Source organism: Chiloscyllium punctatum, chromosome 5 (genome assembly GCF_047496795.1).
Source record: "Chiloscyllium punctatum isolate Juve2018m chromosome 5, sChiPun1.3, whole genome shotgun sequence".
Classification (NCBI taxonomy): domain Eukaryota; kingdom Metazoa; phylum Chordata; class Chondrichthyes; order Orectolobiformes; family Hemiscylliidae; genus Chiloscyllium; species Chiloscyllium punctatum.
The window spans coordinates 87,458,473-87,482,825 of record NC_092743.1 but is presented as its reverse complement, the minus strand read 5'-3'; the positions used below and the strand labels follow the sequence as shown (position 1 = coordinate 87,482,825).

The 24,353-nt window shown below is 42.3% G+C and overlaps 1 protein-coding gene across 1 annotated transcript in view; it reads right to left on the bottom strand.

Moving 5' to 3' along the window:
• The window catches only part of LOC140477203 (protein disulfide-isomerase TMX3-like), a 139,021-nt gene that overhangs the window by 29,856 nt on the left and 84,812 nt on the right, over positions 1-24,353 (bottom strand). Inside the window, exons 10-11 of the mRNA XM_072570687.1 lie at positions 6,773-6,871; positions 5,391-5,448 (exon numbers count right to left, since the gene is read on the bottom strand). Coding sequence (XP_072426788.1) covers positions 5,391-5,448; positions 6,773-6,871 — 157 coding nt within the window. The remainder of the gene's footprint in view (positions 1-5,390; positions 5,449-6,772; positions 6,872-24,353) is intronic.

The window sequence follows — 24,353 nt, the reverse complement described above, 5'->3', positions numbered from 1 at the left end:
GCCAAAGGGAAAGGCTGAATAGGCTGGGGCTGTTTTCCCTGGAGTGTTAGAGGCTGACAGATGACCTTCTAGAGGTTTATAAAATCATGAGGGGCATGAATAGAGTTAACAGACAAAGTCTTTTCACCAGGGGTGGGGGAGTCCAGAACTGGAGGGCATAGGTTGAGGGTGAAAGGCGAAAAATTTAAAAGGGATCTAAGGGCACCTTTATCACGCAGACGGTGGTATGGAATGAGCTGCCAGAGGAAGTGGTGGAGGCTATTACAATTGCAAGATTTAAAAGGCATCTGGATGGGTCTATGATTAGGAAGGGTTTAGAGGGATATGGGCCAAGTGCTGAAAAATGGGACTTGACTAGGTTAGCATATCTGGTTGGCATGGACAGGTTTAACCAAAGAGTCTGTTTCCAAGCTGGATATCTCTATGATTCTAATCTATTTGCATTTGGTACTTTTCACACATGTTGGGACCACTTCACCTTGCAACTAACAAAGAAGTGAACGCAAATTTATGAAGACAATAAAAATCCAGATAGCCAAGTTCAGTACCCATGGGGATGGCCTCAACTGCGTTCTCGGGTTCATGTCACTCCACAAGTGACCCCACTGCACCACAGGCACTCCTACAGACACACACACACACGCACCCTCTCTCAGACTTTTACCCCTTTATACTCATACACATACACTCACTCTCTCACAAACACTTATACCCACTTCCGCATGCGTATGCGCGCACACACACACAGAGTTTGTGGGGTGAATTCATACTTGCAGAATTACATTTTATTTTGCTCAAAAGCTGCATGAATCCATGTAAGATTCTGTAAATCTCTTATTTAGAAATAGAATCAATCTGACCATTGTGGCATAGACAGCTTCACACAGGGTACCTCACACTTTCAATGCATTATCTGGGCCAGCAAGGCACCTATTGTTGAAGTTCACTTGAGAATGTAACTTTTTAAAAGGTCTCGGATTTACATATGAAAGAACTGATACCAACATATTCATTCTAACAGATGAGAGACTTAACAAACAGTCCAGGTCTTTTTCAATATATAATTTCAGTTACATCCCACTGTAAACTTCTGCTATAAATTCTGTGTATTACGATTTTATACTCCACAACCACCTGATGAAGGAACAGCGCTCCGAAAGCTAGTGCTTCAAAATAAACCAGTTGGACTATAACCTGGTGTTGTGTAATTTTTAACTTTCAATAAAAATCCAATAATTGAAGTTTCCAAAGTTCAAGAATTTTTCTTCAATGTCTTAAAATTTCCTGTTTTCTACCTTAGCTTACTTGTTCTGTTTGGAATATAGGTGTGGAAAAAACATTCAAATTTCAATACACTGGATTTTTTTTAAAAAACAGAAATGGTATAATCTCTTTAATGTGCAAACATATTTTATATATCCAGTATTTTATGTACATCATCAATACTGCAACAGAAAAGCAATAATCAAGTGAAAAATATTTACTGGAAATTGAATTGATGACAGTGATAATATTGCATGTAAATATCCTATCTTTATGCAGTTAACTATTCTACATTCGTCCTGAGGAGTGTGAGGCATGCCTAAATCAATATAGGAGTTGATTGAGGACCAACATAAGCCTCTAGAGTATGATGTTGAAAATCTAATGATAGATACATTGACTGAAGTGAAAGCAAAATCACTGTGTATGACAATTTAGTGTGCTATTCTGTAATTCTATGTACACCAGTTAATCTGATTTTATCATATGTAAGAATTCCCCATCCCTACATGATTTATTTTAACTTCCACAGGACAATGGCAATAAAACCATTCAGTGACAATTATACCATAAGTATCTTTGGAGTGTGTGGGGTATGACTGAAAAGTTGAAAACATTGCTTCACACTATGATTCTCATGAAAAGTAGTCGAGATAAAATATGTAATATACTTTTGCACTACAGTAACTGGATCATTTGCATTAGTACCCAAAACACAAGGCTCAACTCTCCTCATTTGCATTACCCTGTTTATCACAGCACAGTTTGCAAGATGACAAAAAAAAAGGCTTGTTGTGGAAAGGAAACTACCAGCCCAATATTAAATACTTACTTTGTTCTAGCAGGGTGACACAGAGGTAATTATAGAAATGTAATTTTTTTGGAGTACACAGCAATACTCAACTGAATTTATATAGTTGAGGATACATGAAGGCTGTAATCATGATCAAACATATTTTCAAGGTTTTGTTGCATGTTCACGCCACCTAACCCAGCAAAAGCAGACTTTGACACGTACTCTCACCCAACCCTCACCTGCCCAATAACTGGATTCAACAGCCATCAAAGAAAATGGGACGGCATGGTGGCTCAGTGGTGAGCACTGCTGCCTCACAGCACCAGGGACCTGGGTTCGATTCCCGCCTGTCTGTGTGGAGTTTGCACATTCTCCCAGTGTCTGCGTGGGTCTCCTCTGTGTGCTCCGGTTTCCTCTCACAATCCAAGGATGTTCGGGTCAGGTGAATTGGCCATGCTAAATTGCCCACAGTGTTAGGTGATGAACAGAGGCACAGCAGTTCAGGCAGCATCCGAGGAGCAGGACAATCGACGTTTTGGGCAAAACGGGAATAGAGGCAGAGTGCATGCAGGGCAGAGAGATAAATGCGGGGGGAAGAGAGAAAGTAGCATAGAGTACAATAGGTGAATGGGGATAGGGATGGAGGTGATGGGTGGGGTAAGTTAGTAAAAAGAGTACAATGGGTAGATGGGGGATGGAGATGAAGGTGATAGGTCAGAGAGGAGGGTGGAGTGGATAGGTGGAAAGGAAGATAGGCAGGTAGGACAAGTCATGGGGACAGTGCTGAGCTGGAAGGCTGGAACTGGGGTGGTGGGGGGAGAATTAGGAAACTGGTGAAATCCAGATTGATGCCCTGGGGTTGAAGTGTTCCGAGGCAGAAGATGAGGCGTTCTTCCTCCAGGCGTCAGGTGGTGAGGGAGCGGCGGTGATGGAGGCCCAGGACCTCCATGTCCTTGGCTGAGTGGGAGGGGGAATTAAAATGTTGGGCCAAAGGGTGGTGTGGTTGATTGGTGCGAGTGTCCCAGAGATGTTCCCTAGAGCGCTCTGCTAGGAGGCGACCAGTCTCCCCAATGTAGGAGGGGACCGCATCGGGAGCAATGGATACAATAAATGACATTGGTGGATGTGCAGGTAAAACTTTGATGGATGTAGAAGGCTCCTTTGGGGCCTTGGATGGAGATGAGGGAGGAGATGTGGGCGCAGGTTTTGCAATTCTTGTGGTGGCAGGACGGGAGAGTGGGTTGTTGGGGGGGGGGGGGGGGCATGGACCTGACTAGGCAGTCATGGAGGGAATGGTCTTTGCGGAAGGTGGAAAGGGGTGGGGAGGTAAATATATCCCCGGTGGTGGGGTCCGTTTGGAGGTAACGGAAATGTCGTCAGATGATTTAGGAAGGTGAGCACGTTGGGGGGGTGGTGGTGGTGTTCTGTCCTTGTTACAGTTGGAGGGGTGGTGTCTGAGGGCAGAGGTGTGGGATGTGGACGAGATGCATTGGAAGGCATCTTTAACCACATGGGAAGGGAAATTGCAGTCTCTAAAGAAGGAGGCCATCTGGTGTGTTCTGTGGTGGAACTGGTCCTCCTGGGAGCAGATACGGTGGAGGCGGAGGAATTGGAATACAGGATGGCATTTTTGCAGGATGTAGGGTGGGAAGAGGTGTAATCCAGGTCGCTGTGGGAGTCAGTGGGTTTGTAAAAAATGTCGGTGTCAAGTTGGTTGTCATTAATAGAGAGATCCAGGAAAGGGAGGGAGGTGTCAGAGATGGTCCAGGTAAATTTAAGGTCAGGGTGGAAGGTGTTGGTGAAGTTGATGAATTGCTCAAGCTCCTCGCGGGAGCATGAGGTGGTGCCAATGCAGTCATCAATGTAGCAGAGGAAGAGGTAGGGAGTGGTGCCAGTGTAACTACGGAAGATGGACTGTTCTACATAGCCAACAAAGAGACAGACATAGCTGTTCATACGGGTGCCCATGGCTACCCCTTTGGTCTGGAGGAAGTGGGAGGATTCGAGAGAGAAATTGTTGAGGGTCAGCCAAATGAATGAGTGTTGTTGGAAGGGTACTGTTGGGGACATCGGGAGAGGAAGAAATGGAGGCCCTGGTCATGGCGGATGGAGGTGTGGAGGGATTGGATATCCATGGTGAAGATGAGGCGTTGGGGGCTGGGGAAACGGAAGTCTTGGAGGAGGTGGAGGGCTACATCCACACCTCCTCCCTCACCTCTATCCAAGGCCCCAAAGGAGCCTTCCACATGCATCAAAGTTTTACCTGCACATCCACCAATATCATTTATTGTATCCATTATTCCCGATGCGGTCTCCTCTACATTGGGGAGACTGGACGCCTCCTAGCAGAGCGCTTTAGGGAACATCTCTGGGACACTCGCACCAATCAACCCCACCGCCCTATGGCCCAACATTTCAACCCCCCCAACTCAGCTGAGGATATGGATGTCCTGGGCCTCCTCCACCTCTGCTCCCTCACCACCTGACGCTTGGAGGAAGAATGCCTCATCTTCCACCTCGGAACACTTGAAGCCCAGGGCATCAATGTGGACTTCACCAGTTTCCTCATTTCCTCTTCTCCTCTCTCCCCCCACTCCCACCCCAGTTCCAGCCTTCCAGCTCAGCATTGTCCCCCATGACTTGTCCTACCTGCCTATCTTCCTTTCCACCTATCCACTCCACCCTCCTCTCTAACCTTTCACCTTCATCCCCACCCCCACTTACCCATTGTACTCTTTGCTACCTTCCCCCACCCTCCTCCTTGACCTATTACCTCCATCCACCTATTGTACTCTATGCTACTTTCTCCCCACCCCCACCCTCCTCTCATTTATCTCTCCAACCTGTAGGCACTCTGCCTCTATTCCTGATGAAGGGCTTTTGCCTGAAACGTTGATTGTCCTGCTCCTCTGATGCTGCCTGAACTGCTGTGCTTTTCCAGCACCACTCTAATCTAGAATCTGATTTCGAGCATCTGCAGTCCTTGTTTTTACCTAGGTGATGAAGGGCTTTTGCCCGAAACATCAATTTTCCTGCTCCTCAGATGCTGCCTGACCTGCTGTGCTTTTCCAGTGCCACTCTGATCTAAACCAGTGTTAGGTGCGTTAGTCTGGGGTAAATATAGGGTAGGGGAATGGGTCTGGGGTGGGTTTCTCTTCGGAGGGACGGTGTGGACTTGTTGGGCCGGAGGGTCGGTGTGGACTTGTTGGGCCGAAGGGCCTGTTCCACACTGTTTCACCAAGATTGATATATCCAGTAGATTAAACTGACAATCCCTGGAGTTTATCACACAATTCTGAAGGGCAGTCAACTCTAAGGGGCATCATCTTACCGAGTGTGCACTTCTGATGAGTTCTTGCTGTCAATAACTGCAACTACCACCAGTTTTCCTGGAGAAACAAAGTTTTAGAAGTGAAGTGATTCCATTAAACATAGAACAATTTACAAGGAATAATTTTGCTACCAAATTACCTCAATACATGAACTCTATTTCTATTTTAGTTGAACAAACACAGCATCAAAATCAGAAGTATTTTAAAAATTAGGTTAGCACACAAACAGTAGTTTTTCAATCTGATTTCCTGTTGGCTATTAACAGCATCTCACTTCTACATTTGTTAAATGTGTAACATTCCTTTTTTTAAGTTTCTCTACACCTACCTCTTTTCCCTCATATTACTGACTTTCCAAAATTTCCCATTTGCAAAGCCCCATTTAACTACAAGTTTAAGCTAATGCAACAAGTCAATTTAAAACCATTAAACACAAACTTAAAAAAAAAACCAAGGCACCTATGAGTAGGCTAGCATTTGTCAACCAAATAATGATCTATGGTATTTTTGATTCTGATCATAAGTGCAATGCCCAATGTCTTTGAATTGATTGATTATGGAAGATTTTCACAATTACTGCAAAATGTTTTCTTATTTCTAATACAAGAGAACAAATCAGAAAACAGATGAAACAGCTGAAAAAGGCAAAATTCTGTGGGTCACTTGAGTTCAACAAATTTTGAAAGGTGGCGCAACACTAAGTTCTGAGCTCACCATTAATCAGGTATTAAGTCGAGGGGAAAAATGCACATCACCAAGAATGAAAGTTATGGTGCATGGGACAGGCACCACATTGTGATTAAAATGCATGGCTGAGAGACACTCATGAAAATCACTCAGCTAAATTGGAAGCATTTTTCTTTACAATCAAATTACTGTATAGATTTCACAAATAAAATTTCATCCATTTTTGATTTCATGGATCTTTAACTTTAGTTTCCTTCCTTTCTCCTGGGGGTGAGATACCATGGAATTACTCAGTTAAAAATAGTTGTCAGTGTAACTATTCCTTACGGAGGAACTTAAAGCTTAAATGAAGGGTTACTCTATACTGTAAATCCACATTTTTAAATATGCCTTCTGCTACCCATTAGATTTCCTCAATGAACATGATATTTCCATTACTAGCCTCTTAGATAAATGGTCCATTGCTCTTCTGATTCATTAACATGGACAAAGTGTAATTTTTCTATGTGTATCAGCTCACCTTTCACTTAGTAAATTCTGCAATAATTTAAATAAAGCTATGAACTTAGAGTATGAGGATAGAGGGCATAAACCTAGCACCAAATATTAAATCTTGCAAGTTTAACAACTTTAAATCAAAGAACCATGAATTAAGGTTAAGAAAAAAAAATGAGATGCAAGAATGAAATAGTACCAGTCTCTGCTAGTTCATATAAAGTGAAACCATCAATTTGAATGTATCCTAAAAATCTCTCTTTGGTCACCCATGAGGACAGATCACCATCTTCATATTCTGAAGGGAGAGAAAGTTTAAAGCAGTCAATTTTGTCAGTGAATTAAATGTGAATTCAACACATCAACAAAGAACAATTTTCAACACATAGACGCAATCTAGTTGTTCATTCTGTTGATGATATTCAGCCTTTGTACATAACTGAGGGACTAGGTTAATCCCACATATTTGTTGACTTGTGGGAGACAGGCAGCATGCGAAGAGAATGGTCAGTTAGCCCCTCAATTTGCTCATTCCACAGCCTATATACATTGTGCATCCTCACAGCCTCCAAATAACCTCAATAATATCTCAAGAAAACTTCTGGAATGTTTGAAAATCTATTCAAATTTTTACTTTAAGGAATATTATTTTGGGAGAAATGTACTCAAGTTCCTGTTAGTTCTGTTCATAAGTGAAATGCCCAATGCACTATAAAGCAGCGGTGCCCTGAGATTGTCTTCGGTAAACTCTGCTATGCTAGCAATAACAGAACTCAATTTAGCCTCAGTTCCCTAGACTAAGAAAGAAAAACAAGATTAAAACAATGACTGCAGATGCTGAAAACCAAATACTGGATTAGCGGTGCTGGAAGAGCACAGCAGTTCAGGCAGCATCCAACGAGCAGTGAAATCGACGTTTCGGGCAAAAGCCCTTCATCAGGAATAAAGGCCCAGATGAAGGGCTTTTGCCCGAAACGTTGATTTCACTGCTCGGTGGATGCTGCCTGAACTGCTGTGCTCTTCCAGCACCACTAATCCAGTAAGAAAGAAAAACGATCAGTGTTCTGAGGTTAACTGAATGGTGGGCCATGCTAGAAATACAAATGCTTGATTGAAAGGATTTAACTTAGACAGTCCATCATCAAATACACTATCTTAATCCAACTTTAGAAATGCCTATTTAGGTGAAGTTAATTGGATGCACAAAAAGGAACCGAGCTGATTTTCTAGCTACCAACTGAACAGCAAACTGGGCAAACTCCATTATCATTTCATTTTCTTCCACTTGCTGCTGTAAACATGGGAAATCCCGCATACTCAGGACAACTAGAAATCCTCAACTAATATTTTACATAAATGCTAGATAAGTGTAGAACTTGTGTCTAGAAGCCAAACACAACATTGGAAGCCTTATGAAGCTTGCAAAAGGAATATGATCAATTATATTCTAAGAATTAAAGATTTCTCGACTTTCCTTCATCGTCTACTCAGAAATGAACATTAAGAAGACTCTTCATAAAGGAAAGAGAAAGGGCACACAATCAACAGTGAAACAAATTAAAAACTGGTCAATAGGTCAATAGCAGAACACCAGCCTCAGAGCTCACCATTTATAATAGGAGGTCATGCCATTATTTAATAACATCATCATTTACCGGTGGTAAATTTGCAATAGTGTTCAGTCTTGATAGTGAAATTGTGATGAACATTTTTCAGTTTCAACAGACATAATACTGCCACTGTACTGGAGCTCTGAACAAAAAAGGAGGAATCATTGCTTCAGATGTACAAAGCACAGGTTAGCCCATAACTGCAGTAAGGGTACCATTCTCTGCACCATACCTTAGAAAAGGATATGTTAGCTTTGCAAGCAGTTTAGTGCAGATAGCTGTGCAGAGGCATGGTTCAAGCGGATTGGAGATATACAATGATGTGGTGAGGCCGATAAGTATCTGATGCCAAGGTTTGTGGACGTAGGATGTGTGTAGCCACTGCCAACAGAGCTGTTGGTGCCAAGTGCCAAAGACGAAGATCTGGAGGTGAAGCAGCATTCAGGAGTCAACAGGTGCCCAGTTCGATTTTCACAGCAGGATCTTTCAGCATCTAGTTTCCTCAATGGAAGTGGTAGGCTCGGAAGCTGCACATCACGGAGGTAAACTCTGCAGTTAATGAGCTTGATGACAAGCAATAATCTTGGTAATCTCATTGTTCCCTGGCAAGAATCTCATTTTAATGCCTGGAACTCTGATGAAAAATGCAACTTGTTGCTTCCAACATCACGACAGATCTCACTGGACTTCTCCAATGATTCTCCTAGATTTCTTGCCACAGCCAACATTGTTCAGGCCTCTATAAATTTCTGCCTAATCTGTTCTGAATGGTGCAAACAAACTCAAAGGGCTGAGTGCCTTATTCTGGTTTCTAAGCATTAAATGCAAATTCTACTCAACTACGAAAGACTTGAGATATACACAAAACCCGTCAACACGTCGTTAAATGATAGAAAGATAAGTAGTACTTATAGCTTATTCAAAGACTGCGTCATCAATTTTAGTCTATGCAAATTTAAATTTGCAAAGCTCATGACACATTTGAACACATACTCTAGCCAATAGAGACCATTACGCTGTCTCTATTGACAGAGGGAGTTACTTGCTGGAACAATCAACATCTCACTAACACAATTTTACCACTAAACCCAGTACTTATTGCACATACAGAATTGCTAACAAGGATGTTGGAATTTTACTAAACTTGCAAGGACAAAGTAAAATGAACAGATGTGTTACCAACTGTTAAGTTAGATACAAGTTTCAATCAGCCAATTATCAAGTCGGGAAGTAGGTATAAAAATACATTCAAAGCTCATTTTGCTAAAGTCTTCTGAGTCAAATCAGGTAGGTTATTTAACTTTTTTTTAAAAATTATAATATTACACTGAAAACTTAAACTAAATATTTCAAAGTTTCAGCTTATTTAGAGAGAAAGAACTGAGCCAGGGATGTTGTAGAACCTGAAGTATGTTGAATACCACGTAAGCCTGTAGGAGTGATATCCATACCTACCTTATGGCTGGGAGACGGGAAAATGTTGGAAGAACAAGGACAAATGTTGCTGTCAGTATGCAGATGGTGAGTAAGGACAGTATCAACCGGTGCCGTGTTGCTTCCTGCAGTCGAATTTCACATTGGAAGAATAGTGACTTAGCCATGGCACCAGTGTGCAACTTTGAACTAAACCTTGTCAAAAAAACAAAAGTCTCCAAAAGATGAATAGACTAATGCAAGTTGATAATAAAAAAGGTAGAAAAGATTAGTAAGGGAGGGTGTAACTTGGTTCAACGAGACCTTTTGGCAAACTACAGGAGGGGAAATCTAGTTGGATAACTGTGAATTGGATATTTTATCAGGTGAGTTTAAAAGAGGGGTTTGAAAGAAGAAAAAGGAGTTTAAACAATGAATTCCAAAATATTACACCGATTTTAGAAATAAGGGAGGCCAGATTAAAAGAATGAAGTTGTGGTATTCAAGGAGCATGCAAAACCACAAAGAAATAGGAGGATGTGAAATTTAAATTTTAAATGTTGGATAACTAGAAGCCAGTGACATAGGGGTAGTGGGTAAAATGGAACTGGTGTAGGGGCAGGGGCAAGTACAAACAAATACCTGAATGAGCCAATATTAACAGTGTAGAGATGGGAGGCTTGCAATTTACGTGCTTTCCTTGCTGAGTCTAGAAAAGAGGCATGGCTCTGTGTTTCTGCAGATGGGCAAAAGACAAGTGATGCTATGAGAATTGGTGATTTTTATGAGATGGAATATAGTGTCAGAAACTGAGCTTGGACACTGAAAACAGGCTGGCTCCTCAAGATAGTCATTGGGAAGAGAAGTGAACCAATACAAAGGGCGTGGAGTTTGTAGTGATGGCTGAAGGTGGTCTTCTCTATGCTTAAATGATGATCTCATCCAAAACTGTAGATGAACAAATAGTTTGAGAGCACAGAGCTACTGAAGGTAGGGATAATGGCAGGTAATACTAAGTGAAAGTGAGGCCTGCAGATGCTGTAGAGACAGAGTCGAAAAGAGTGGCACGAGACAAAGCACTCCAGATCCGGCAGCATCCAAGGAGCAGAAGAGTCGTTGTGTTGGGCATAAGCCCTTCATCAGGAATGGAGGGGCTGAAAAGATAAATTGGGAGTGTGTGGGAGAGGCTGAGGGAAGGTAAGTGGGATGGCGATAAATGGATGCAGGTAGGAGCTGATTGTGATAGTTCAGTGGGGAGGGTGGAGCGGATAGGTGGGAAGGACGATGGACAGGTAGGTCAGGTCAAGAGGGCAGTGCTGAGTTGGAGGGTTGGATCTGGGATGAGGTGGGGAATGAGGAAATTTGTAAACTGGTGAAGTCAATGTTGATGATGTGTGGTTGTAGGGTCCCGAGGCGGAAGATGAAGTGTTCTTCATCCAGTTGGTGGGTGGCTTTAATTTGGCGGGGGAGGCCCAGGATTTGCATGCCCTTGGAGAAGTGAGAGGTGGAGTTGAAGCGGTTGGCCACAGGGCAGTCTTGTTTTGCTGTGTGCAGACCAGAGACGTCCCTTAAACTGCTCCACGAGTTAGCGCTCAGTCTCCCCGATGTAGAGGAGATCACATCAAGAGCAACCAATACATGAAGTGGGAGGATATTCAGGAAAATCTCTGCCAGATTTAAAATTATCCTATAGGGCCTTGGACAGAGGTAAGGGTGGGGGCGTTGGCGCAGGTTTTGCACATCTTGTAGTTGTTGGGGAAGGTGCCGGGTGCAGACAATGGGTCGGTGGGAAGTGCAAATCTAACAAGGGAGTTGCAGAGGGAATAGTCTCTGCGGAACGCAGATACGGGTGGGGATGGAAATGTGTTTTTGGTAGCAGAGTCTGACTGTAGGTGGCAAAAATGGTGGAGGATAATGTGCTTTATCTGGACATTCATGGGGTGGAATGTGAGGATCACGGGGTTCTATCCTTGCTGCGGATGGGGTTGGGGTTGAGGGCGGAAGCATGGCATGTGGAGATGGTGTGACGGAGGACATTGTTGATCACATGGGAGGGGAAACTGCAGTCCTTGAAACAGGAGAACATCTGGGAAGCCCTGGAGTGGAACTGCTCATCCTGGGAGCAGATATGGCACAGGCGGAGGAATTGGGAGTAAGAGATTACATTTTTACAGGAGGGAGATGGGAGAAAGTGTAGCCAAGGTAGCTGTGGGATTCGGTGGGTTTGATATAGATGTGTGATTGGTGGTGTCACACAGGTATTGGTATCGTGGTCCACTGTACTCGTTAATGATCTATTTAATGGACTAGAGAAGCACACATCCCCTTTTTGCAATGATGAAAAGCAAAGTGGCAGGGTAAGCTGTGTAGCTGTAAGCATAAAAGTACGGAGGTGTTTACTGATTAAATAAGAGGACAAAATTGACAGAAATAGATTTCAATGTAAGCAAAATGTGATTCATCTGGGCATAAGAAGAATAGAACAGGTTATTTTGAGTGGCAAACGTTTTAAACTCCCTGAGGTACGAAGAGACTTCGGTGGCCCTTGTATAGAGGTAACTAAATTGTCACGTACATTTGCAGAAAAATAATAAAATAGAAAATACTAGCCTTTATATTAAAAGATCTGAAATACAAAAATGCATCAGTCATTCTTAAAATATGGTAAAGCCTTGGTTAAACCACCGCAATCCTGTGAGCAGCTCTGAAACAATACCTTCTGCTACAACACGTATTTACTAGAATAATACCTGGAACCCAAGTATCAAATTACAAAGAGTTAAAACAAATTAGCATTGTACTTCTAGAATTCACTAGATTTAAAGAGTATTTGACTCAAGTTTTCATGGTATTAAAAGGGAAACACATCGGGTAAATTGGGGAAAAAAAAATTCTGCTCTTTGGAAATCTAGGACAAGGTGGTATAATTAAAAATAAAATCAGACCTTTCAGGGTGAAAGCTTTATTAGAAGGCAAAAACGTTTGGGAATTTTTCTCACAAATGGCAACTGATGCTAGATCAATTGTTAACTTAACAACTCGGATTGATAAATTTAGTTAGCGAAAGGTATTCAAAGATAATGGAGTGAAGGCAGGTACATTGAGTTCAAGCACAGTGTTCTGAGCATACCTCAGGAAGAATATATTAGATCTGAAGGAGGACAACATAGATTATCTGAAATTATACCTATAATTCAATGGTTGCATTTCGTCAAATTTAGAAAAGTAATCAGTGATTTGGTAGATTTTCAAGACATTACGGTGAACCATAATAGAGATAAACTTTCAAGATTAAATAATATAGGGCTCATGGAGCATACATTTTTTTTTAAAAAAAGCCAGGACTTTCAGAAAAATGAAATAAATACCTTTTATCCTTCATCTTTATTTCTCTCCCTTACTTGTAGTGATTGTAACAAGGTCAGCCAGGTGGACGTCATAGAATACAAGTTCCCTGACTGGGGCTGTTAACCTGGTCTAATAGAGGTTTTGATTACTCAGAGCTGGCTCTAAGGAAAGCTGACCAGCGTCCGGTATTATACATGTGTAAATAAAGGGTGACTTGGTGATGGGATACAGGCCTCTGTGGCATTATTTCAGTGGCAATGAGAGTGGATTAATGATATAACCATGCAAAAGCATTTGTTAGCTGAAGCACAGGCACTACAACTGAGTTTGTCATTAGAAAATGTGACAAGTGGAGCACATAAGTTACATGGTATGGCATTGGAAGTGAACAGTTTTGCTAGGCTGACTGAACATAGTTGGATGCCACTTGAGTGAAGGCAATTGCAAAACCTCACTCAGAACATATTCTGAACAGAGGGACTCTAGGTCAGCCTACAACAAAAGCCCAAAACAAAGCCAAGCCTTCTGCCAAATGGTCAAAATTTTCTTCAGGATCTTCAAGCCATTGTAGTTGCTGCTGGTATTTGGATTTGAGACAGGAAGAGAGTTCCACTGGAGCTAAATTGATTAAGAGAACTCATATCCAGGAGAGTTCACACCCTGGAAAGCCCACCTACATCTTGCTTGGAACAGTTAAATTGCTTGGCAACATTCAAGTCAAATCAAAATCAATGTCTGGTTAAACAGTCACACAGTTCTAATAGAGGTCGATACCAGTGTGGCTATATCAATGATTGCAGAACCAGTCTTTAACAAAATTCACTCTGGACTCCAAACATTAAATTTGCTTAAGACCTATGCAGACTGAGAACCTTTACAGATTAAGGGTACAACTTTGGTTCTGGTCTCATATGAGAAAGAGCTAGTTTGGTTAACATTGATTGCAGTAAAAATTCGGGTCCAAGTCTGAGGAGGTGAAATTGGTTAAGAAAGATTCACCTTGATCGAATCAACATTTTTTGATAAGAAAATGGCTGCCTGAGTGATGTCCCAATTAAACACCTGGAAGATTTGCCGGTTGGTCTACAGATTATCAAAGGAGCCAAGGCCACCTTGAATGTTGACCAGGAAGCAATTCCACAATGCTGCAAGGCCTGTCCAGTGCCATTTGCCTTACTTGCAAAAGCAGAGACAGAAGTCAGGAGTCTGGAAAGTGAAGAAATCATCAAACCAGGACAGGTTGCGGAATGGATAGGAAAGGGTCGTATTGATTGTGAAGCCAGACAGGTTGGTTCACCTTTGTGGGGATTTTAAACATATAGTAAACTGCTTGTCGCAGCTGAATAAATACCAATAGCTCACAGAAAACGTGTAGGTAAAGCTAAGGGAATTTTGGGGGGGGGGGGCGGGGGTGAGATGCTTGTGCTTCACAAAACTGGACATAAGCCATGCATACCTGCAGCTGCAGTTAGATTAGGATTCCCAGACATATGCTACAAACGATATCCATAACGGTTTGCACCAATATGCAAGACTGCCATTTGAGATATCAGCAGCTTGTGCCACTTTTCAGTGGATAATGAAGAACATTTTACAAGGTCTACCTCAGGTTGCCATTTATTTAGAGCATGTGCTAATAAAAACAGAATACCAATCAAGAGCACTTTGAGGACTTGGACATAGTCCTTAGACATTTCTCCAAAATGGGTATGCGCCTTAGAAGAGAAAAAGGCATTATAAGTGACCTACTTGGGCTACAGAATTGACAAAACCGGGTTAGACCAGTTGGCAGATAAAGTGAGGGCGATTAAAGGTGCCCCAGTTCCCACAATTGTCCCAGAGCCAGAACAGCTGATGGTGAAGGGGGAAACAAAAGGGCCATTACAACCAGAATTGAAACCTTTCTGGACACAAGATCAGATCATCGTAGATGATGGCATTCTAATATGGGGAGCAAGAATAATTGCCATGAGCAAAGATCACTGCTAGAAATTGGCTGAGCTCCACAAGGGTTATTCCAGGGGTGTTCACGTTGAATACGCTAGCAAGAAGTTATGTCTGGTGGCCAGGATTGCATGCAGACACAGCTGCTTTGATGGAGCATTGTTGAATGGTCTGGTAGAAAGAGCAGTCTAAACTTAGAAGGCAGGTTTAAACAAATAGCCTCCAGCTTCGCTTGATACCGGATTCTCATTTGATTATCAGACCATCCCTCATGCAATTACGGGGATAGCTCCAGCAGAGTTGCTAATGGGGAGAAGACTCCATGCCAGGTTAAATCTGATCTTGGACGGGGTGTGGGTGAAATGATATCAGGACTGCCAATGCCTTACAAGATTCCTTTAAGCAAGAGAAGCAGTTTACTTCACGGAATTTGATGTCAAAACCTTGGAAATGGCCCTTGACTTAGAGGGAGAGGAATGTAGTGATTGTAACGAGGTCAGCCAGGTGGACCTCATAGAATGAGTTCACTGATTGGGGCTGACAGATATAAACAGATATAAACAGAAGTACTGTTCACTCGGAGCTGGCTCTGAGGAAGCCGGACCAGTTTCATGCACTATGCACGTGTAAATAAAGGATGACTTGGTATCGGGATACCAGTCTTTGTGGAGTTATTTCGGCACCAACGTGATGGAACAGGGAATTTAGTTCTTTTAATTCACCTCTATCATAGGCCATCTGTTATTTATTTCCCAATCTTCAAATTTCATCAGGTAAGGAAATATTCTGCTGGCTGCCTTTTTCACTCAGGACCTAACACACTGTTGCCCTTTGAGTAACTTTGTTTTTTTTTGTAATTTTTTTTGTTTTCTGAAGGTGGAATTGCAAGTTTAATTATTGGCAGACACCATTTGGCTTAACATTTTAACATTTCCACAAAGACACTGAACTGAAAAAAGGATAAGGTTTGACAAATGCTAACTTTTTGGTTAATGTAATCTAGAGATGAACCAATTTGAAACCACTATTTGTTGACGAGTTAGACCTAACTGAATCTAGATCAAAGTGTGTCTTTTGGTAAAGAACCTTCAAGGGAAGAATTTAATTTATCTCTCCCTATTTTCACTGATAGTTTCTCTCTTACCATACAGGTATCTCCATTAATTGATGTCATGGCTCAATCTCACAATGCAGATCACCTGTCAATTAAAGTACTTGAAGATGATGCAGAAAGTTCCATGTTCGTGGTCCAGGCAACTTGCAATAATGTCATACTGTTACAATATTGGTCAGAGAAAGCATTTTTTGATAATACTCAGATAAAACAAACCCAGGCTCTGCTTTCAGACACAAATGGCAGCATCCAGTTTGTTTTGAAAGTCTTACATCGCTCACCTTCATTGCAGAACTGTGACTACTGGACACCCTTTGTAATTGGACTTGTGTTGGATGCACTATCACGAGGTTATCAACTGCCTTCCAGAACAACATGGAATGGAGACATTAAGCAACTACTTAAAGACAAGGCTATTTTATTAATGAAATAACAATGCTTGGGGTTTGCTCAAAGATCATGCATTAATCTCAGTTTCCTTGAATTATAATCAAAGCATACAATTATCAACTCAAATTCCTCGTTGGTGAGGTCAGAGTACTGTGTAAATTTGGTTGCCCTGCTATATAGGAAGGATATTATTAAATTGGAGAAAGTTTGGAAAAGATTTCTCAGGATGTTGTTGAGACCGGAGGGTTTGAGTTATAAGGAGAGGCTGGATAGGCTGGGAGTTTTTTCACTGAAGCATAGGAGGTTGAAGGGCACCCTTAAAAGACGATTATAAAATCATAAGTGGCATAGGTAAGAAGAATGGCAAACTTCTCTTCCCCAGGGTGGGGTAGCTCAAAACTAAGGCGCATATTTTTAAGGTGAGAGGAGAAAGATTTAAAAGGGACCTGTGGGGCAATGTTTTCACACAGAAGGTGGTTCATTTGTGAAATGAACTGCCAGAGGAAGTGGTAGATGGAGGTACAGTTACAACATTTAAAAGACATGCAGACAGTAATATGAATTGGAAAGATTTAAAAGGGATATGGGTGAAATACAGGCAAATGGGACTGGTCTGTGTGGATGAGTTGGACCGAAGGGTGTTTCCTTGCTGTACGACTATGACTCTGCTTTAGGGATGTCCATGCTTGTTCATCACAACAGATCATCAATTAGCTAAATAGCAAGCTATTCAGTTCCCTCAGTCATTACGAGGTTTCAAAGAAATGAAACCAGACAGATCACCTGCACTGGAAAAGGCAATGGCAGAAACAGTCTTGTCGACCCTGCAGGGTCCTCCTTACCAACATTTGGGGGCTAGTGCTAAACTTGGGAGAGCTGCCTCGCAGAATAGACAAGTACTCGTGGAACCATAGCTTACAGACAGTGTTCCAGACATCACCATTACCATCCCTGGATATGTCCTGTCCAACCAGCAGGACAGACCCAGCAGAGGTGATGGCAATGTTAGGAGAGAGTTGCCCTGGGAGTCCTCAACATTGACACAAAGTCTCATGGCTTCAGGTTAAAATTGGCCAAGGAAACCTCCTGATGATTACCACATACTGCCCCTCCCTCCCTCCCCCACTCGGCTGTTCAATCGATACAAATTGAATAACATTTGGAAGGAGCAAGGAGGATGCTAAGGGCATAAAATATACCCTGGTTGGGGGATTTCAAGATCCACCACCAAGAGTGACTCGGCAGCAATAATACTGATCAACCTGGTCAGGTCCTAAAGGACATAGCTGCTAGATTAGATCTGCAGTAGGTGATGAGGGAATCAACAAGAGGGAAAAACACATGTGACCTCATCCTTACCACGCTGTCAGCTGCAAATGCTTCTGTCCATGACAATATCAGAGAGAGTGACCACCACACAGTCCTTGTGGAGACGATGTCCTGCCTTCACATTGAGAATAACCTCCATTGTGTTGTATGGCACTACCACCATGCTAAATGGCACAGACTTCAAACAGATCTATCAACTCAAGACTGGGCATCCACGAGATGCTGTGGGTCATCAACAGCAGCAGAATTGCACACCAATACAATGTGCAACCTCATCACTCAACCATTACCATCAAGCAAGGGGATCAACCCTGGTTCAATGGAGACTGCAGGAGGGCATGCCAGAAGGAGCAGCACAAGGCATATCTAAAAATGAGATGCCAACTTGGTGAAGCCATCAAACAGGACTACATGCATGTCAAACAGCATAAGCAACATATGAAAAGAACAGCTAAGCGATCCTACAATGAGTGGATCAGATCTATGTCCTGGAGTCCTGCCACATCAAGCCGTGAATGGTGGTGGTCAATTAAACAACTGGAGGAGGCGTCTCCACATATACCCCCATTCTCAATGATGGAAGAACCCAGAACATCAGTGCAAAAGATAAGGCTGAAGCATTCACAATAATATTCAGCCAGAATGATCCATCTCGGCCTCCTCCAGTGGTCCCCAGTATCAGATACCAGTCTTCATCCAAATTGATTCTCTCCATGTGATGCCAAGAAATGGTTGGAGGCACTGGGTACTAAGGCTATGGGCCCTGACAACATTCCAGCAAGAGTACTGAAGACTTATCCTCCAGGAGATTTGCCACTCCCCTAGCCACACTGTTCTAGTACAGTTACAACACTGGCATGTACCCAACAATGTGGAAAATTGCCCAGGTATATCCTATACATAAAAAGCAAGACAAATCCAACCCAGCCAATTACTGCCCCATCAGTTTACTCTCAATCATTGGTAAAATGATGGAAGATGTCATCAACAATGCTATCAAGCTGCACCTGCTCAGCAATAATCCGCTTAGTGTTGCCCAGTTTGGATTCTGGCAGGACCATTCAGCAACTGACCTCATTATAGCCTTGGTTCAAACATGGACAAAAGAATGAAATTCCAGAGGTGAGGTGAGAATGTTAGCCCTTGACATTAAGGCCACATTCAACCAAGCGTGACATCAAGGAGCCCCAGCAAAACTGAAATCAATGGGTATCGGGTGCAAACTCTGGTGGCTGGAGTCATACCTGGCAGATAGGAAGGTGATTTGTGGTTTAGGTCAATCATCTCAGCTCCAGGTCATCTCTGCAGGAGTTCCTCGGGATAGTATCCTATGTGCAACCATCTTCAGCTGCTTCATCAATGACTTTCCTTCCATCATAATGTCAGAAGTGGGGATGTTCGCTGATTATTGTGCAACATACAGCACCATTCAGAACTCCTCAGATACTAAAGCTGTCCATATTCAAATGCAACAAAATCTGGACAATACCCAGGCTTGGGCTGACAAGTGGCAAGTATCATTCACCTTTCATAAATTCCAGGCAATGACTATCTCCAATAAAAGACAATCCAATCATTTTGATGGTCAATTATGTTACCAACACTGAATCCCCCACTATCAACATTCTGGGATTGCATTGATCAGAAACTCAACTGGACTTGCCACATAAACACAGTGGCTACAAGAGCAGATCAGAGGCTTGAAATACAAGTAACTCACCTCCTGACTCCCCAGAACCTATTAACCACACAGAAGGCTTCAGTCAGGAGTGCAATCGTATACTCCCCACTTGCCTGGCACAACATTCACAAGCATCCAATCCCTCACCAAAGATCTCAGAGAACACTTTCCAAACCCACGACTACTTTCATTTAAAAGGATAAGGGCAGCATGGTGACACCACCACCTGCAAGTTCCCCTCCAAGCCACTCACTATCCTGACTTGGAAACATCTAAGTCAATATCCTGAAATTACCTCTCTAATGGCATTTGTGGGCCAACCCACAGAAGGTGGACTGCAGCAGTTCAAGGAGGCAGCTCAACACCACCTTCTCAAGGGAAACGAGGGAAAGGCAACAAATGCTGGCCAGTCAGAGATGCCTACATCCAACAAATGAATTAAAAAGTTATAAATTAATCAATCATTAGTCAATTAATAAGTCAGAATTTACCTGAATGTTATAGATAAATTCCCTTTAGTTAACTTATTCCATGTTGCTACCTTTCTCTGTAGAAATAGTTCAAGTTGACAAAATCTAATGCTGAAACTATATTATTGGCCCAGCAAGTACAGCCAAGTAGCTACGGCTTACACTTTTTTGTGAAATCACGATTAATATTGCAAATTTACAGGCTATTGAATGTGACTTCCATTATACAGATTTTATTCCTCGAATGTGGAAGTGATTTATATGTAACCTTTTATTCTATACAATATAGAACAGAGATTGTACAGGGAGTAATGCAGAGATAATACAATATACAATTGCTGACCTGCAGTAATTGTTTAATTGATGGAATCTAATAAATTTTACACCCATGTAAACATTTTTCCAATTTCATGGCCCAGATCTTCTGGTCTTCATAGTCAGAAATTGGAAGCATTCTCGAAGTTGCACATATGGACCTCCTAGAAGGCCCAATGGGCAGTCTCTCAGCATAATAACCTACCCCCTTCTTTTAATACTGAAGCTATCATGAAAACAAACTTTATGCTCCACCTTCAGTGTTACCAAAGTCTTTGGTTCCACTCACCAGTGTTCCTTGACAAAGGAACACCTTGCTAACAGTCACACTCAACCTCCATCATTATTTCCCACTCTGAGCTCCAATTTCCAGATTTCTTCCATGAACCACAATTTCAAGAATCATCGCATGAAAAGCCCCTCCCTAATCCATTATCCTCCAACTGGTCTGCAGATAGAATGGAACTGTAGCCAGTGAAAAGCTCCATGCAGATTAATTTGATTCAAAATTAATACAGTAAAACCTCCTTCTGAATCCCGATACAGGCCAACAATGAATGACTTGTTATAATAATTAATGCAAATACCAGTGATTCACATGGCTTACACAGTTGAGGGAAATTTAAAAAAACAAAAAAAAAATTGACAAGCTCCCAGGCTGTTGGATACACCACTTGGCAAAGGAATCACCAACTTGGGAACCCATCTGTTAAGGCCATTTCAGAGAGTCATTAAGAGATGACCATGTTGGCATGAGGCTAGAAACTCATATCTGTCTTGACTTAGTAAGAATGGCAAGTTTCATTACATTAAAATGGGACATTAGCGAAACATTAAGTTCTCATATCAGTCTGCTTTCTTGCTCACTTTTTATACCTGGAAATAAAAAACAGGTATAATTTAAAAATGGAACTAAAATTCTCAAAACATCATGGTAGCATTTGAACTTTCTTTTGCTGGATTATTAGTCCAGGTTGGTTTACGAATTCAGTAACAACTGTACCTGTACTATATCCTGTTCGGAGTAATAATGTGCACTTCCTTTATATCCACCTGAACGGGCAAGGGGTGGGGCAAGACAACACCTTGACAACACAATTCTGCCCTGAAATGAAAGCAAAAACAGCTGGAAATCTGAAACAAAAGCAGAATGTATCTGCCAGGTCTGCTGAGTTTGTTCAGCAATTCCTTTGTTATTACATCACTGCCCTCCTTCAGTACTGACATCATGTTAACGGAGGTTATACTCTTAAATCCCAGAGGGAGGCATGAATCAATAACAACTAGAGGTGACAGTGTTATTACTGAGCTAAAGGTTGGGTGAAGAATTGAGGGGAGGTCGGTATAGCTTAGTTGGTAGGACAGTTAATTTTGTGAAGCAGTGTGATGTCAATAGCATGGATTCAATTCTCATCACTGGCTGAGGTCACCATGCAACACTGCCCTTCTCAAACACTCCCTTCTCCCTCGGGTATAATGGCCCTCAGGTTAAATCACCTCCAGTCATCTCTCTCTCTCTATATATATAATGAGGCAGCAGTCCTATGGTCTGATAAGGCTATGGCAACTCGACTTGACCTTGAAGAATGGAAGTCAAGAGTGTGGTGCTGGAAAAGCAGGTCAGGCAGCATCCGAGGAACAGGAAAGGCCTTCAGTCCGAAACGTCAATTCTTCTGCTCCTCAGATGCTGCCTGACCGGTTATGCTTTTCCAGCACCACATTCTCGACTCTAATCGTCAGTATCTGCAGTCCTCAGTTTCGCCTTGAAGAATGGAAGGCGAGTACATTACAGTAGGACTTTAAACTTCTGAGTTGGGGGGGAAGGGAAAGTGAAAGCAACAGGGAGTATGGCGTTAAATGGAAAGACAAGCAGCAGGGTAGCATGTGTCCAGGCGGATTTAAAATTGAGGCAGATTGGGAATGCAGAAAAAAGCAAGGATAACTTAGGACATCATATGACTTCCAAAGTTAGCATTAGTTTTACCTGAATGCTCGTAGCATTCATAACAAAGCAGATGAACTAATGGCACAGATCATAGTGAATGATTATGATGTGGTAGGCATCACAGAGACTTGGTTACAGGGGGGTCAGGACTGGCAGTTAAACCTCCAAGGATTTTCAACTTATCAAAAAGACAGGGAGGTCGGCAGAGGGGGTGGGGTTGCCTTGTTAGTTAAGAACAATATTAAATCCATGGCACTGAATGACATAGCGTTAGATGATGTGGAGTCTGTGTGGGTGGAATTGAGGAACCACAAAGGCAAAAAAACCATAATTGGAGTTGTGTACAGACCTCCTAACAGTGGTCAGGAGCAGGGAAGCAACATGTACCGGGAAATAGAGAAGGCATGTCAGAAAGGCAAGGTCACGATGATCATGGGAGACTTCAATATGCAGGTGGACTGGGTAAATAATGTTGCCAGTGGATCCAAAGAAAGGGAATTCATGGAATGCTTACAGGATGGCTTTTTGGAACAGCTTGTCATGGAGCCCACAAGGGAGCAGGCTATTCTGGACCTAGTGCTTTGCAATGAACCAGACTTTATAAAAGATCTTTAAAGTAAGGGAACCCTTAGGAAGCAGCGATCATAATATGGTAGAAATCAGTCTGGAGTTTGAAAGAGAACAGGCAAAATCGAATGTAATGGTGTTACAGTTAAATAAAGGTAATTATGAGGGCATGAGAGAGGAACTGACAAAAATAGACTGGAAGCAGAGGCTTGCGGGGAAGACAGTAGAGCAAAAATGGCAGGAGTTTGTGGGTATAATTAAGGACACTGTACAGAGGTTCATCCCCAAGAAAAGAAAGATTATCTGGGGAGGGATTAGACAGCCATGGCTGACAAAGGAAGTCAGGAAATGTATTAAAGAAAAAGAGAGATCCTATAAAGTGGCCAAGAGCAGTGGGATATCAGAAGATTGGGAAGGCTACAAAAACAAACAGAGGATAACAAAGAGAGTAATAAGAAAGGAGAGGATTAAGTATGAAGGTAGGCTAGCCAGTAATATTAGAAACAATAGTAAAAGTTTCTTTCAATACATAAGAAACAAACGACATTGGGCCACTTCAAACTGATGCTGGAAGCCTAGTGATGGGAGATAAGGAAATAGCAGGAGAATTTAACAAGTACTTTGCGTCAGTTTTCACAGTGGAAGACAGGAGTGATATCCCAACAATTAAAGGGAGTCAGGAGGCTGAGTTGAGTATGGTTGTCATTACAAAAGAGATAGTGCTAGAAAAGCTAAAAAGTCTTAAAATTGATAAATCTCCAGGCCCCGATGGGATACATCCTAGAGTTCTGAGAGAGGTAGCTGAGGAAATAGCAGAGGCATTGGTTGAGATCTTTCAAGAGTCACTGGAGTCACGGAAAGTCCCGGATGATTGGAAGATCGCGGTTGTAACCCCATTGTTCAAGAAAGGATCAAGACAAAAGATGGAAAATTATAGGCCAATTAGCCTAACCTCGATTGTTGGTAAAATTCTAGAATCCATCATTAAGGATGAGGTTTCTAAATTCTTAGAAGAGCAGACTCTGATTAGAACAAGTCAACATGGATTTACTAAGGGGAGGTCATGCCTGACAAACCTGTTGGTATTCTTTGAAGAGGTGACAAGTAGGTTAGACCAGGGAAATCCAGTGGATGTGGTCTATCTAGACTTCCAAAAGGCCTTTGATAAGGTGCCACACGGGAGGCTGCTGAGCAAGGTGAGGGCCCATGGTGTTCGAGGTGAGCTACTGGGATGGATTGAGGATTGGCTGTCTAACAGAAGGCAGAGAGTTGGGATAAAAGGTTCTTTTTCAGAATGGCAGCCGGTGACTAGCGGTGTCCCGCAGGGTTCAGTGTTGGGGCCACAGCTGTTCGTATTATATATTAATGATCTGGATGAAGGGACTGGGGTCATTCTAGCAAAGTTTGCCGATGATACGAAGATAGGTGGACAGGCAGGTAGTACTGAGGAGCTGGGGAGGCTGCAGAAGGATCTAGACAGTTTGGGAGAGTGGTCCAGGAAATGGCTGATGGAATTCAACGTGAACAAATGCGAGGTCTTGCACTTTGGCAAAAAGAATAAAAGCACAGACTACTTTCTAAACAGTGAGAAAATTCGTAAAGCCAAAGTACAAAGGGATCTGGGAGTGCTCGTCGAGGATTCTCTAAAGGTCAA